The following is a 16,199-nucleotide window of genomic DNA, read 5'->3' as shown; positions in this document are numbered from 1 at the left end:
GATGTCAGTGCGAAGGTATGGCGCTAATATGCAGCTTTGGCCCATCACTTCCAGGGCAGAACAAAGTCAATGCAGATCCATATGGCAATACCTAGCGGCACGTTGGAGCACTGCTGTGAAAACTTCCCGATCCAGTCTGGCACCTGGGGATACTTTAAAGGTGTTGCTGTTAGAAGTATCCATCAGAAATAATTGTCACGCGCATCACTCACTTTTCTGCCTCAGTCATACTCCTCTGTGCTCTTGCCAAGATAAGCGTACTTCCCTGGTCACCCAAGCTAGACACCAAAACTCCTCCCACACAGGATCAGAACAAGTGCAACAGACAAGTCAAGCAAGCACTCCTCCATGTTGTTGCATACTCCCAATGCAAAAATGCACTTTGACGCCCCATATGGTGTAAGAATCTTATGTAAATGTTACAGTACAATTAAATACAACACACACACACACATACATCTCTCTTCATAAGGGGTTAGGTTAGGTGTTCAGTACGCAATGCACATTGTGGAAAAAAGGAATTGAGCACTGAGCCTTGTGTAGCCCTTGTGCTAATTAGGAAGTGGGGATTTTTCTGAGGTGTACATTTGGAGTGATTCAATTCAGGGCTTGACATTTATTAACATGTAGATTTCAAAAAGACACAAATGTAGAGAAACACACGGTTAGAACTTCAGACCTCAAGTTTTTATTTGAAAATTGGTTCAAAGTAGAAGAAAATACAAATATCTTGTGCATAAAGAAGACCGGCCCCTATGAAGCAGAAACAATTGGGGGTAGAAGTCCACTGACACTGGGTAGGAGAAGCTCCCAGTCCATGTTAGTAAGTGGGGCTCATGTATATTGTGATTAGAGACGCTCCCAGTACTTTCAATATATTGGTTTGAGAGGGGTTTCCAGTATATTGTGATGTGATGGGCTCTCAGTATCTTGAGAAAAGAGGTGCTTCCAGTCCACTGTGGTGAAAGGGGCTCATAGCAACTTGTGTGGAGTGGGTCTTTTACTACACTGAAGAGAGGTGGGAAGGACTCCATGTACACTATGGTGGAAAAGGCCGCCAGTACACGGAGGTGGGAAGGGTTCTCACAACATCGTGTTGAGTAGGGTCCCTAACACAGCTGTGACAGGGGCTACCACAGCTGGTGGTGAGAAAGGCTCCCTGTAGGTGGTTGTTGGGGCTGCCAATAGGTGGTGCTAAGAGAGGCACTCATTACATTGTGATAAGAGAGGCTCCAAGGGGTTCATGGTCACAGGACACCAAGGACATAATAGTGAGAGGAACGCCCAGAACATGGGGGTTAGGAAGATTCCTAGCAGATAGGGTGAGCGGGCTTTGCGGTACATGTGGTGAGAGGGGCTATCAATATTTGGTGGTGAGGGAGGCTCTCAGTACAGTGTTGTTAGGGGTGCTCATTGTACATGGAGGTGAGAGGGGCGCTCACGATTTGGTGGGGACAAGACTCCCATTACATAGTTGTGAGAGGTGCTGCCAGAACATGGTGGAAAGAGAGATTCCCAGTACATAGTAGTGAGAGGGGCGCCAGGGCTGGGAAGGGCTACAGTTGCGTGGTGATGATGGAGGCTCCAAGTACAAGGTGGTTAGACAAGCTACGACTATATGGCAGTGAGGGAAGTCCCTAGTATATTTCTGTGCAATGCTTTCCCAGGACATTGTGGTGAGGACCTCACAGTACAGTGCAGTGAGAAGGATTATCAGTATATTGTGGAGACAGGGGCTCTCAGTACACTGTGGTGGGAAGAGCTCCCAAATCATTGTGGGTAGTGGGCTACAAGTACCTTGCTATGAGAGGCATTCTTGGGAGTGAGGAAGGCCCCCAGTACACTGTGGTGAGAAAGGCTCTCAGTACAATGTGGTGAGAGGAAATCCCAGTATATTGTGGTGGGGGGGACTTCCAATCAATAGTCGTGAGAAGCTCCCATATGTGGCGGTGAGGCAGGCTCACAGTACATGGTAGTGTTAGTGAGGGAGGATCACGGTACATTGTGGTCAGAGGGGTCCAAGTAAATTGCATAAGAGGGACTCCCAATAGGTTGAGGTGGACGGGAAGGGTTCTCAGTATATGGTTGTGAGGAGGCCTACCAGTACACTGTGGAAAGAGCGGCCCCACTCCTTTGCGATTAGTGACCCTCAGTTCTCGGGGTAGGGGGCTCTCGGTACACTCAGGCGAGGAGAGCACCTGTGTTACATTCCTGCACCAAACATGAGAATCCTTGGTTTGAATCCAAAACATGTTACTGCGTATGGATTGTCTCGTCTCTTAAAACGCAGAGGCTCTTTTCATACGTGCCAGACCACGACATCTGTCACATCAAAGCAGCCAGGTCAGCTCGTTTGGATTCTCAAGATGGCGATCAAAACCAGGATAAACAAAAAACTATTCATCGTTTGGAGGGAGAGAAAAGGTTAAATGCATTACTCAGAAGGAGCCAACGCATTTCAAACGTAAGTAACATTCTGATAAGCACGTTCCTCAGATTATTTAAATAATGTATTTACAGTCAGCGTCTTCCACATACAGTTGCACAGTCCCTTATATACCTCGAATAACCCAGATTTACCCCCGTGTGGAAGAGACCCCCAGAACGACCCGCGAGGCTCTAGGGCCGCTCGTCTTCCATACAGTGAATATCAGGAAAGAAACGAACTGGCAGGCAGTGTTGGGCGGTCCCGCCAGCAGCCCCTGCCGGGACACCTTGCAGTCTTGTACTGAAAGCGACAGCACAGATATTTCTAAAAACAAAAAACAGTGCAGATGTGAACATTGCAAACCAGCTGTGCCGGGCGCGGGGGAGGGGGAACTAGGCAGGCTGAGCTGCAGTGCACGGAGTACGTCTGATGTCCGGGGCGCGGGGACCGGCCGGTGGGCGCTACATGACCAGCTAGCTGTGCTGAGACATCCCGTTCACCAGACCCCTGAGCTGCTTCACCACCGTCTCGATCAGCTTCTGCTTGTCGCGATCATTCTTCCGAAACTGGGCGAAAATGGTGTTCTTTTTGTTGGTGTCCTTAATTCTGTGGAATGAAAGATATGTGGGCTATTAAAAGTAAAGTAAGGCCATGCCTCGCGTGTACTAATCACATCCGTATGTAAGGGCCAATACTTCCCCCCTGAGACGGGACGGGTCATGCAGGCAAGCAGCGCGTTTATGTTTTTAATTCAACTCCTGTAACATCAAAACGAGCAGCTACATCCCTGGCACCATACGCAGGGGGGCACTGCATGCTGCTTCTAACCGCGCTGCCCATGCAGGTCTTACTTCCAACCGACACCGTACGACATGCAGAACCACGACACACAATACATACCCACGGTGAACCCTGTGCAGCACACAAAGAGCAGACAGAAAAAAAGTTATCCCGTGCAACTGCAGGCGGCACTTTAAAAATCACCAAACATTTATTTACATGCAATTTTATGTTTGTTTAGCAAGAATATAAACAATCGAGAGAGCGAAACAAATTTATCTCACATAATCCCACATTTCACGAGCTTGGACACATGACGGGTAAAATAATGTGGTAAACAACAATGGGCAGTGGTTTGTAAATGTCGCCAGAACCCGAAGATGGCGAAAATGAATTACAGGACACACTAGCCATTATGTATTTTGTATGATATATTTGTTTTGGGGATAACTAGCTTCAAAATATTTTTTTTTTTTTCCCCAAACAGAGACAGGTTATTGAAAACAGTAAGTGAAATACTGAAGTATATTGCTTGGGTGCCCGTAGGAAAAAAAAAAAAAATAGAAAATATTTACTATGCAGTTACGAAAGCAGAACTAAAAAAAACTCAATTTGTTTTGTAGAAAATGTTCTATATTAGAAATGTGAATTAGTTCCCGCTGGTCTCGGAGGGCTGTAGATAACAATAGGCTGAGGCAAGAACTAGAATCCTCAGGTTTTGTTTTACTTCCTTGAATAGCAGGATGATGATCAAACAAAGAACAACTCTAGAGCTGTGCAGGCTGGTTTGACTCTGACGTTATGCCAGTGAAACCCATGTTTTATAGGGGCCATATATTAGAGGGTCCTATGAAATATGGGTCCCCAAACATAATATACTTAACTGTCTGAATTTAACTTTAACTGCTTGCGATTTGTTTTGGTTAAGGTTATATGTATCGATCAAATTGACTTAACCAAAACAACATCTTCTCAAGGATATATATATATTTACATTCATGCAGTTAAGAAGCAGCTCCACCACAAATCTTACAGCAAATACACGCGCAGTAATCGGGGTGTTTGCTGTTCAGCGGCAGACGTTTTTTGTGTGCACACTGGTGCTCGAGAGAGGGTCTCCTGCATGGGGAGCGCACACTGTACACTCACGAGAGGTGTCTGTAAACTCCCCTTGGACAGGGTAGCAGCTCGAAATAGTCACATTACTCACTTCTCCAGCAGGGTGAGCGCAGTGCTGGGGTTCACCCGCAGGTATTTGGAAGACGGCTGCCCATAGTCCGCTAGATAGGTGGACCAGTCCCACACCATGAAGAGATCGAGGAGCTGTAGGCGAAGGGGACATGTATAAATGTACGAAAATAAACACAAATCTGCATTCACAGAATGACGAGCATCTCCAATAGCGCACACGAACAGTAGTTAAAGAACACGCCTCAAAGTCAAGCTCTGCAATCCCATTTCTGTCTCATTTCGCAGTCAGGGGTCTGTGTTTTGTGGCCCAGCCCCCTCACCACAGCGACCGGAGTGCTGCGTAGGAGCACTGTGGCTGCTGCCCTGAGGGTAAAATAAAACTGAATACTGCAATCCAGTCTACACTGAGACGAGGAGGGGCAGATGGGCGCTACGAGGGAAAGACGCTTTCACGTTAGGGTTGGAATGATCCACATCATCCGTTTTTATACCGCATGCATTTCAAGTTCCAAACTTAAAAGGAGCCGCAAATCTGCCACCACTGCCCAATATGCCAAACAGGGGCTATGGTTTGTTACCAAAATATGCGAGCCGTGATATAATCGTTAAGCATGGGAACGGCCTTCACCCGTAGTCGCCTGGATTTTATGTAATCGTTGTTTGAAAGCAGTTTAAAGTAGAGTTTTCCATAATCCCAATTAAAGAAGGAAGCCCCCTGCTGCACCCTCCATGGTGACAGATCTCGGTGCGCGCGGCCCGGGCCCCTTTCAAGACTCGGCTTATTACTTCAGGGAGTCTGTTTGTAAAAACAACAGGAAAAGCAGAAGCGCATCCATTACCGAGCAGTATTGGATTCGGGGGGTTTAGAGGATGTTGGTCAATATATAAGTAATCTTTTAAAAGCTAATGCAGCCTCGAAACTGAAACAGCAAAGCCTTTATTCAACTTTCAAGCCGTAATCCCTCTAAGCCATTTAAACCCCACTTCCTATCCTCTTTTTAATTGTCTGAAACTGTTAAATACTTTGCCGACTCCCTGCACCAATTAGAAGCTGAGCTTTGCAGCCCGCGCCTGGTTATTTCCATTGAACTCGGTGCCACAACTATTTGTTTTCATTTAGGTGGCTACAGCCGGAGCCGGGCTCGTTTTAGCACTAACTGTTTATTCCACACACTGCCACATAACTGACGCTACCACGTGCAAGACAACGAGAAACACTTTTCTTCGCGGGCAGTCGGACATGCTGACACCACAGCTAAGCTATTCAGTGAGAGAGAGAGAGTTAAATGCTCGTTTATACCCTCTTCTAAATGTCGCTGAATGAAGACTTTGTGCGTAAACACACCAAGGCAGTCTCACTGTAGACTTTGGTACTCTGTGCTCCGAACACAGACCTCGACAGCCGCTTCTCGATGCAGGCAGCTCTGTTTTGGCCTGAGAACCAGGAATGTATAATCAGCACCATTAACCGTGAGCTCCTTTACTGCGCACCGAAAGCGAAGCTTCCTCCGGACATAACGCTGGTGAAGCGAGGGGCCCTTCTGCGCGTTGCGGAAAGACAGATGCAGCCGAGATCCGCCTCGGGCCAGCCTCGGAGGACCGTGTCCAATGGGTTCAAACGTGTACTTTCTGAGGATACCAGATACCTTCCTTTCCCAAACTAACGTCGGAGGCGGCTCCTCCGCTATGGCTGAGGGGCGACGTCCCCTCACAACCAGCAGCAGCTGTACAACTTTTACAGTAAAATGATAATAAACTATGTTTATTATGTTTTTACCGCAAAAGGGGCAGAGCCACGGGCGTGACATTGACAGAGTATGTTTCACTGGCCTTCCCAAACATACTTGCACACTAGGCTCTGGAGCAGGCAGAGGCTCCCACTCTGCCTTGGCGTGCCCTGGTTGGGCGCTCAATCCAATCCTACCTTCATGCTGGCAGCAGTATGAAAGCAGCGTTAGGATTGTACGCAGGGCAGGCTGGGAGCCTGTGCCTGCAGCTAAGGAGCGGCACAGAAGTGGCGCAGCGAAAAACGACAAAAGTGAGTTGTTTTTTTATTATATATATATATTTTTTTGGTCACTCCCCTCCCCCTGTCCCCGCCACACCGCTTCTCCCTCCCACGAGCCATGACTGGTCTAAACACACAATGCCATGCTCTGGGCCCTGACATAAGCTACCACGCCAGGACAGACTCATGCACATGCCTTTGGGGCTTATGGTACAGACCTCTACTGCAGAACAGGCTTGTAACAGTACAGTCGTCTCATACTGGGACAGAGAGCCAACACTGTGAATCAGTGCCTTGGGCTTCCAAGCAGTATCATACACACTGGATTTCAGTATAGCCCCACTTTAGAGCCATCACTCGGCCTGTGCCTTCACACAGCAACACTATACCAGATGAACAACTAACTTACCTTCGGTAACGCATTATCTGTTAGAGATAGGCTGCACATTCTCCACTTTAGAATCTTCTCCAGGCACAAGCCTCTATCTGGAAACTTTTTTCCTGTAGCATGTCTGCGCGCCAAAAGAAGTCGTTGCGTGACTCTGTGTCGACATCATCCACCGGATGTGTTGTCAGCTGAGGCTATATACCCCCTTGCCAATGCCAGTTTCTTCTGTGACTATTTTCCACGCTCAAAACGTGGAGCCACATATAGAATCTGCCTATCGAAACACTGTGCTAGAACAAAAGACACCCCTGTGTCAAGTAATTACTGAATTTTTAATTCAAGGTGTAGATTTCCCTAATGAAATCTCTGAGACCAAAGAGGACTCAATTTGCAGAGAGGAGAGGATGGGCAGGTCGTTAAGGAATCTGCAGCTAGATCCTGTCTCTACCAGATAATGCGTTACCAAAGGTAAGTAACTTGTTCATCTGATAGAGACAAGTAACTGCAGATTCCTTACTTTAGAATCAGATACCAAAGTCATGGTAACCCAGAGGAAGGACTGTGAACTGAGACTTTCAAAAATGTCTCTGAGTGCCAAAAAAAACGGTCTGGAATAAGAGAAAAAGACCAGACACTCAAAATAATTAAGGTGAGTAATAATATACTCCACAAGATCAGAACCTGTGGAAGGAACCACAGATAATAAAATCATAAAACATGAAAAACACAGGATAGGCTCATCCATGTTAGTATGTCAAATGTGAGTAATATCAAAGGTGAGTCATAAGCGACTCAACAATATAGAGTCTCCAACCAGAAGAAAACCAGTCTAGTACAAGAGAACTAGACCATGCATTCCTAAGAATACCTATAAGGAAACACATACTCTTTACTAAAAGAACTGTGTAAAGGACCATAGTAGGAAAAAGTCATAAAAACTTTAAGAGTGAAATAGCATCACCCATGATTAAGACCATTAAAAATCTGCCCTTAAAACAAAACCAGTCTAGAACAATTAAAAAAGACTGGGCATTCATAATAATGTAAGTGAGCCCTAACACATTTCACCACAAGACTTGTGGGAGGATCCAATTATAAGGAGTCACAAAATTAAAAAAAAAACATGGATTAAAGAAAATCCATGTTAATATGACCTATCAGTGTTAGAGATGGACTAACAGAAAGAATATTAAACTTTCCCCTAATGTGATGCAAACCCATGCACAAACACCCCATCAATCCTGTGGAAATGACCACATCAATGATGTCATAAGATAAAGAAAACGTGAGTAAGAAACACTACCCACGACCACTGGGCAGTATTGCCAAATGAGGTAGTGAAAATAAATCTGTTAATTCTTATATGTAGATCGAAACTGCATGTTCCACCGTATTGGAACACAGAGCAGGATAACATGCTATTGTGCGATACCTCTTACCCTGTAAAGGTATATCCTAACCAGACCTACGCTATAAGACACACATAAAATGTTTTATCTCTTACAAGGAAAACATACAATTGTCCTCTTTAACCCATAGGGTGCCCTGGTCGAGCTGGTCTCGCCCTCGGCCACGGTTGCCATGTGCAGAGGACGAGACTAGCTTGTCCTGCACCTGGCCCTCTTCTTTGGGCAGGAATGGAAGGGGAATCACTCCTTCTTCCACGCTGACCCCCCCCCTTGGCGATCCGATGACGTCGGCGCGCTCACAGCGATAGGGGGAGCGGGAGGGTAATGGGAATTCAGCCACAGGGGGAAAGAAAATAGTTTTTCCTTTCTACCTGTGCCTGTTTTGAATGGATTCTGGCACCACAATCGCGGGTGAGGCCCGCAATCGTGGAGCAGGAATCCAGCCACTAGACACCAGGGTTGTTTTTTTGTGTATTTAGGGGAGAGACCCCTTAGGCAAGGGTTGCTACCCTGGGGGTTATATATGATCCTGTTTCGGCCCCTTCTGGGGGCTAGATCAACTGTTTTTTTAGCCGATCTGCCCCCGGGGAGTCGAAACCCACTAGACACCAGGGCTGAAATTATAATTAAGTTTTAGGGCAGCGACCCCTTGAGGAAGGGTCGCTGCCCTGGGGGGGAACGATCGCTGCCCTGGGGGCAAGATTTTTTTGTATGTTTCAGACCCCTTGGGGCTACATCAGCCATGTTTTGGCCGATCTGGCTCCCAGGCATCTATGCAAGCCATACCTCCCTGGACTCCACTGGGTGTCTATTTTTTTTAAAATGTCTGGGTTTGGTCGGTTTCCGTAGATGACCGCCGCACCTGGGACCACAAACGCAGGTGCCCCCGCAAAAACAGTTAGTTTTGTAATAGATCATTTTGATGTGTCTACGTTGTGTTTTGGGGCATTTCCTAAGGCAGGCACTGAATCTACCCACACAAGTGAGGTACCATTTGTATCAGGAGACCTGGGTAATGCTGGGTAGAAGGAAGTTTGTGGCTCCCCACTTTCCATCACCGAAATATGAGGAAAAAGTGTTTTTGTTCCCAAATTTTGAGGTTTGTAAAGGATTCTGGGTAAAATAACCTGGTCAGAGCCCCACAAGTCACCCCATTCTGGATTCCTCTAGATGTCAAGTTAAAAAAAATGTATAGGTTTGATAGGTTTCCCTAGGTGCCAGCTGAGCTAGAGGCCAAAATCCATACCTAGGCACTTTGCAAAAAACATGTCCAGGTTCTTCGGGAATCTGTGATGTGTCCACGTTGTGTTTTGGGGCATTTCCTGTTGCGGTCACTAGGTCTACTCACACAAGTGAGGTACCATTTTTATCGGGAGACCTGAGGGAATGCTGGGTATAAGTTTGTGGCTCCCCTTTGATTCCAGAACTTTCCATCACCGAAATGTGAGGAAAAAGTGTATTTTTTTTTGTGCCATATTTTGAGATTTGCAAAGGATTCCGGGTAACAGAACCTGGAGACAGCTCCACAAGTCACCCCATCCTGGATTCCCCTAGGTGTCTAGTTTCCAAAAATCTACAGGTTTGGTAGGTTTCCCTAGGTGCCGGCTGAGCTAGAGGCCAAAATCCACAGCTAGGTCACGGGCCTACCCACACAAATGAGGTACAGTTTTTTATCTTGAGACTTGGGGGAACACAGAATAGAAGAACAAGTGTTATTGTCCCTTGTCTTTCTTTACATTTTTTCCTTCCAAATGTAAGACAATGTGTAAAAAAGACATCTATTTGAAAAATGCCCTGAAATTCACATGTTAATATGGAGACCCCGGAAATTCAGAGATGTGCAAATAACCACTGCTTATCAATACCTTATCTTGTGCCCACTTTGGAAACACAAAGGTTTCCTTGATACCTATTTTTCACTCTTTATATTTCACCAAATTAATTGCTGTATACCCGGTATACAATGAAAACCCACTGCAAGGTGCAGCTCCTTTATTGGCTCTGGGTACCTAGGGTAGATGAACCTACAAGCTCCATATATGTCTCCGCAACCAGAAGAGTCCAGCAGATGTAACGGTTACTTAAAAAAAATCTGCCATAGAGGGAAAAAGTTATAGAAGAAAACGTGGACAGAAATGGCTCAATTTCAATATTCATTTATTTTAGCTGTAGGAAAACCTTGAAGGATCTACACAAATGCCGACCCCTTGCTGAATTAAGACTTTTGTCTACTTTTCAGAAATGTTTAGCTGTCCGGGATCCAGCGTTGGTTTCACACCCATTTCTGTCACTAACTGGAAATAGTAAAAATGGGTTATGTCCTAGTAAAATGCTGAAATTGTGCTGAAAAATGTGGTTTTCTGATTCAAGTCTGCCTGTTCCTGAAAGCTGGTGATTTTAGCACCGCAAACCCTTTGTTGATGCCATTTTCAGGGGAATAAACACATGCTTTCTTCTGCAGCCCTTTTCCCAATTTTTCTGAAAGAAACAAAATGTAGCTGTATTTTTGCTAATTTCTTGGTCTCCTCCAGGGGGACCCACAAACTCTGGGTACCTCTAGAATCCCTAGGATGTTGAAAAAAAGGACACAAATTTGGCGTGGGTAGCTTATGTGGACAAAAAGTTATGAGGGCCTTAGCGCGAACTGCCCCAAATAGCCAAAAAAAGGCTCAGCACCTGAGGGGGAAAATGCCTGGCAGCGAAGGGGTTAAAAAGAAGTCGAAGACAACAATAGCAACCATTTGGCATATAAATATTTTTTTCCACAAGAAAAGTAGCTAGAGATGATAACAACATCTTCAAGATATTCTCAATATTAATGTACAATATTCTTAATAATGAGAATCCATCCGATTTTGCACATTCCATCTAATGACAACAATCTCCAATTGTGAACCCAACCTAAAGCAAGAACAGTCAGGTCACAATGAAAACAGTTTAACTTAGATGGATATATATATATATATATATATATATATATATATATATATATATATATATATATATATATATATATATATATATATATATATATATATATATATATATATATATATATATATATATATATGGTAAAACCTTTCAGAAAAGAAGAAAGTCTGGAATACAAACACAAAAGCGCAGAATAACTCCTAAAGAGACAATATTAATTATTCTATACAAGAGAGTGAACAGATTCTACAGAGATACGCCTCAATTAATACACTTGATAACCTGACAAAAGCCAGAAAAAAGAAAGAATAATGTTTACAGAACATGACTATACAATTGTCTACACAAAAGTGTAGAAAATCCACCAAACTGTGATGGCTACCTTATATAAAACCTTTAAGACCAAAACAAATAAAGTCTTAAAGCCCCCAAGATGATACTTTCTGGTTTCTAATGTATCAAATTTACCAGAAGTAGAAAACTGATACTACCATATCATAGGTAAAAGAAGAACATAATAAATAGTGTAGATCAACAACTACCTTGTTTGATAGTACCGTAGGAAAGTAGCTCTGGCATAGTTGCCCCCTCTTTTTGACTGGTGTCAGTGTGTTTAGACTGTAGTACACTGGGATCCTGCTAACCAGGACCCCAGTGTCAGTGCTCTCTCCCCTAAATTTAGTTGTTTGGTAACGTTTACACCCCACAATTGGCATAATGGTTCACCCATGTAAGTCCCTAGTATATGGTACTTAGGTACCCAGGGCATAGGTGCACCAGAACTCACCCATAGGCAGCAGCATGTACTGTGTCACCCATGAGGGTGAAACTGTGACTGCAGGCCTGCCATTGCAGCCTATGTGAAATGGTGCATGCACCTTTCACCTCAGATATAAGGGTTGCCTTATACCATGGACACCCCACTCTCACCCTGTAAGTCACCCCTAAGGTAGGCCCTTTAGCCCAAGGGCACGGTGCTTGGTTCTAAGTGTAAGGGTACCCCTGCATGAGCAGAGGTGCTGCTACATATCCCAGACTTTATTCCCTGGGCTGTGTAAGTGCAGGGGAGCCATCCTAAGGTATGTAGTGGACACTGGTCAACATGAGTGGTCCAATTACATAATGGCTTCACCGAACATAGGCATGTTTGGTATCAAACATGTAGGAATCATGCAGCTACACCAATTTCAGTGCTAGTTGCATGACACCATGTACTTTGGGGGTTCCCTAGGTGATGCCCCATGTCTGCCTTTACAGACTTGCAGGGTCTGAATGCAAGCCCCTGCTGATGCCGACCCCAGACACTGTTCTGCTCTCCTGCTGCTGAGCCTAACTCCGGCAGGGGAAGGCAGAACAAAGGGTTTCCTGTAAGACAGAGGTGTGACCACCTCTTTTTTAGAAATAGGTGTCTCTGGGCTGAGGTGGGGGTGCCTCTGAGCACCACCAGACTGCTTTGAAGGGCACATTTGGTGCCACCTTGCATAAACCGGTTTGCACCAGTGCAGGAACCCCCTATTCCCACTCTGGCGCGAAACTACCCAAAGGACAGGGGAGTGACCACCCCCCTGTCCAGCTCCTCCCCTAAGGAGATGCACAGAGCTCTGGCAGATGGCCACTTGATTCTGCCACCTTGGAAATAAGATAAGCAGAGGCCCCTGGAAGCATCTGACTGGTTAGTCCAGCTGGGTGATCTCCCTGACCCCCCCCTCTGATAGTCGGGTCATTGTAATTAGTGTCCAACCTCCATCCTGGGTTACTTAAGGGTTCCCCCTAGGGTGGGACCCCAGATCCGTCTGCAACACTTCAGGAACCAACTGCAAGCATCCTCTGCAAGACACTTCTGCAACCAGGACACTGGAACCGCTGCTGTTCTTCGCTGGAACCAGAAGCAAGACCAGTAGAAGGACTCCTGCTGCACCTTTGTTTCTACTTTTTGCAAAGACTTCTGCAACCCTGTGGCCGTGCATCCTCCAGAGTCAATGGGACTCTGCCTGCACTTAGGAAAGCAAGAAGGAATCTGCCTTGGAGTGAAGGAGTCACTCCCCGGCATCGGCAGGCACCTCAATGACGATGACAGGCTTGTGGATCCTGCTGTCCGCACTGACTCTCCAAGGATCTGTAACACATGTGGTGGTTCTGTGGCTCTTCAGAGGTCTGACCTATCTTGCTTGCAACCGGGAAGTTTGTGGTTACTTGGCCGGAGCTGCTTGGCCAGAATCCCTGTGCACTGTGTCTGCTTGTCATTGACAAGCCGTGTTTGCTCCTCAGTCAGAAGACCTCCTACCTCCAAGAAGCCCCAGATTCCAGCACTATTCAGCTCCAAGAGCGACGTCCTCGCTGCAACTCCTGCGGCGTGGGTGTCCCTCTTTGCTATGTTGCTGAGTCCACCCTGTGACTCCCTGTGCCTGCTCCCAGAAGGTCCTGTGGGGGTGGGGCAGGGGGCGTGCCAACGATTCCTGCTGGCTCTTTTGCTTGTTGAGGGCTGGCCCTGACCTATCTTCAAAGGTTGAGTAATTTGGACCTTGCTGGTCCCCTAAAAACCTTCTCCCTCTGCAATCCGACGACCGGCGTGGAAAAGCTTGTGGATGACTCCTGGGATCCTCCTGCATCGCCTGTACTCCATGGCTGCACTACTTTGTCCACCGTCTTTCAGGAAGCATCACCGAGAAGGTTGGGCATTGCCCTCTTGCACCACCAGGGCACCTCTGGGTGGTCTGGACTCTGTTCCGTCTCTCCTTAGGTCCTCCTCTCCGGGAATCCATGCCTGGGTTCCATGGACTTGATCAGCGCAGCGACAGCAGCTGGACAAACAAGATCCCCATTGAATTTAGCAGGAGATTCAAACACAACTTCATCCCATGCACATGAGCTGCCTGGTGTAGGTACTCCACTGTTCTGGGTATTCACAGGTGGGGCACTATCCAACCTCCCTGTCTCAATTGGTTTCTTCGGGGTCCTCTGGGATGGGTCCTAAAGCGCAAAAACTCCAACCGCGACTTCCCCATGTTATCCTATGGACACTGACCCAAGATTTCTACTCTGCACACAGGTGCCTGGGGAATCCTACCTACTTACCTTTGGGGTGCTAGTTCTTCCCCAGTCCTAAGGGTCGTTGGGTGGTAGTGTGGTTTTCACATCCCATTATTTTAGTAAATGGTTTGGCCCCCCATAGGGGCCCATGTTACTTTATGCCTGAACCTGTTGCTAAGTATCTTTATGTATGACCATATCTCCAGTTGGGAGGTATACAAAAGTTAGTTATAGTGTGTGTTATCATAAATATTACATATTTTTCTAACATTGGTGTGATTATTTTCTGTGTGTACTTCACTGACTGACCTGTGTGGTATTTGCAACCGCTTTACACCCTCCTGAATAAGCCTTAGCTGCTTTCTACAGCTACCCATTTTGAGAGCTCTGGTTATCTAGAGCCACCTACACGATCACTAAGGGTTGCCTGGATGAAGTACATGGTGCTTCACCTATAGATGTAAACCATATACTGAGACAGCCTCCTACATGTACAAGAAGGACTTAGTAAACAGACACACTTAGTGCTGTATAATCCTTATAAAGAACCTAGGGTCATCTTGAATAATAAGAAGATTATCTTCAAAAAGTCTGGGACAGACACTAAATAATATATTGACACTCCCATGGAGTTGTTCATATTACAAGTTCCTTATAAGGGATACTAGACCTTATCTCACAAGTTAGAAAAATAACTTTCTGTAGAGGGAGTAACTCTGTACCCTCAAATGAATTGATTATATATATATATATATATACACACACACACACACACACACTCATCAGGCATACACAACAATACTCCACTTAGCTCTTGAGCACCAGCTGTCCTTCAGAGTAAAGTAAACAACATCAACATTACCTTTATATCAGGTATCACAAAGAATCAAAAAGAGATAAACAGCTAAGAAGCTGTCATTGACAAACTTGAAGTGGAGAACTACCACTTTCACACCAATGATGATGATGATAATAATAGTAATAATAATAACAATATCAATGATTATAATACCAATAATAATAATAATAGTAGTATCCATGAAGAATCATGCATGAAACCTCCATTGGGTTCCATGGTAATAAACACCTCAATACTCTATCCTTGACCAATTAAGGAAAATTAACACCTGCCAAAAGCAGTAACACCCACCAGATGAGCCTCATAGCACTGCCACAGCATGTCTCAACTGGGAAACAAATAAAGACAAATAACTTCCTACAATCCAGTGCAGGAGATATTAACTATGCAGAAGTTCATGTAGTGCAACTGAAGAGGCCATGGCTCAACCCCCAGAGTCAGTAATATCCATACCGCAGAGAATGATTACTTTAGTTGCTTGCTGGGCATTTGCGTCCTGATATCATCCAGAAGCATAGGCAAGATGCTTGCTAATGAGCCCCATAATGAATGTAAGAAACGTCCAACCAAGACTTATTAACAGAGTGTAAAGAAGAACTTGAGGAGGAAAAAATATGCCTGCCACAAACGTCCAAACTCCTGGAATCTCTGTCAGATGGGACATGTGGGAGAGACTCAAAATCATGGTAGGCTAAAGCAGCCTGTACCACCAAACTATGATGAGCAGGCTGACTAATGAGGCCCTTGGCTAAGAAATGGTGAAAAACCCACTCGGAAAATTTCGTCAATCAGGTTCAACGTATTGTTTATTGTATAAGTTCTTCTTTAACACATAGATGTTCAACCAAAATCGCGATTTACCGCGGGATGCGAGTAAAAGCAGCTTTCAACTTAGCCCGATCAATATGAACTGATATTTGTATCAGAAGATGCCATTATCCAATATGTCTTGCCTTGAGAAAGCCCTGGCTTACCTGCAATAAAGGGCGAAACACGTGTTGGCTGTCTTTTGGAAGAATTTTGGTTGAACATCTATGTGTTAAAGAAGAACTTATACAATAAACAATACGTTGAACCTGATTGACGAAATTTTCCGAGTGGGTTTTTCACCATTTCTTAGCCAAGTACTTCTATATGAGGAGGGTTAGGGCCCAGGCCCTTCGGTGATTAACTCC

At 45.4% G+C, this 16,199-nt stretch overlaps 1 protein-coding gene across 2 annotated transcripts in view; it reads right to left on the bottom strand.

Moving 5' to 3' along the window:
* Positions 1-665: 665 nt before the first annotated feature.
* The window catches only part of EXOC6 (exocyst complex component 6), a 1,398,320-nt gene continuing 1,382,786 nt past the window's right edge, over positions 666-16,199 (bottom strand). For both annotated transcript variants that reach the window (XM_069239815.1, XM_069239814.1), the window contains 2 exons: positions 4,419-4,531; positions 666-3,034 (listed from right to left, as the gene is read on the bottom strand). In XM_069239815.1, the coding sequence (XP_069095916.1) occupies positions 2,902-3,034; positions 4,419-4,531 (246 nt within the window). In that variant the 3' untranslated portion in view covers positions 666-2,901. The remainder of the gene's footprint in view (positions 3,035-4,418; positions 4,532-16,199) is intronic.

Source organism: Pleurodeles waltl, chromosome 6, assembly GCF_031143425.1.
Source record: "Pleurodeles waltl isolate 20211129_DDA chromosome 6, aPleWal1.hap1.20221129, whole genome shotgun sequence".
In the NCBI taxonomy this organism is placed as follows: domain Eukaryota; kingdom Metazoa; phylum Chordata; class Amphibia; order Caudata; family Salamandridae; genus Pleurodeles; species Pleurodeles waltl.
The sequence above is the reverse complement of the archived record's forward strand: the minus strand, read 5'-3'. Positions and strand labels throughout refer to the sequence as shown.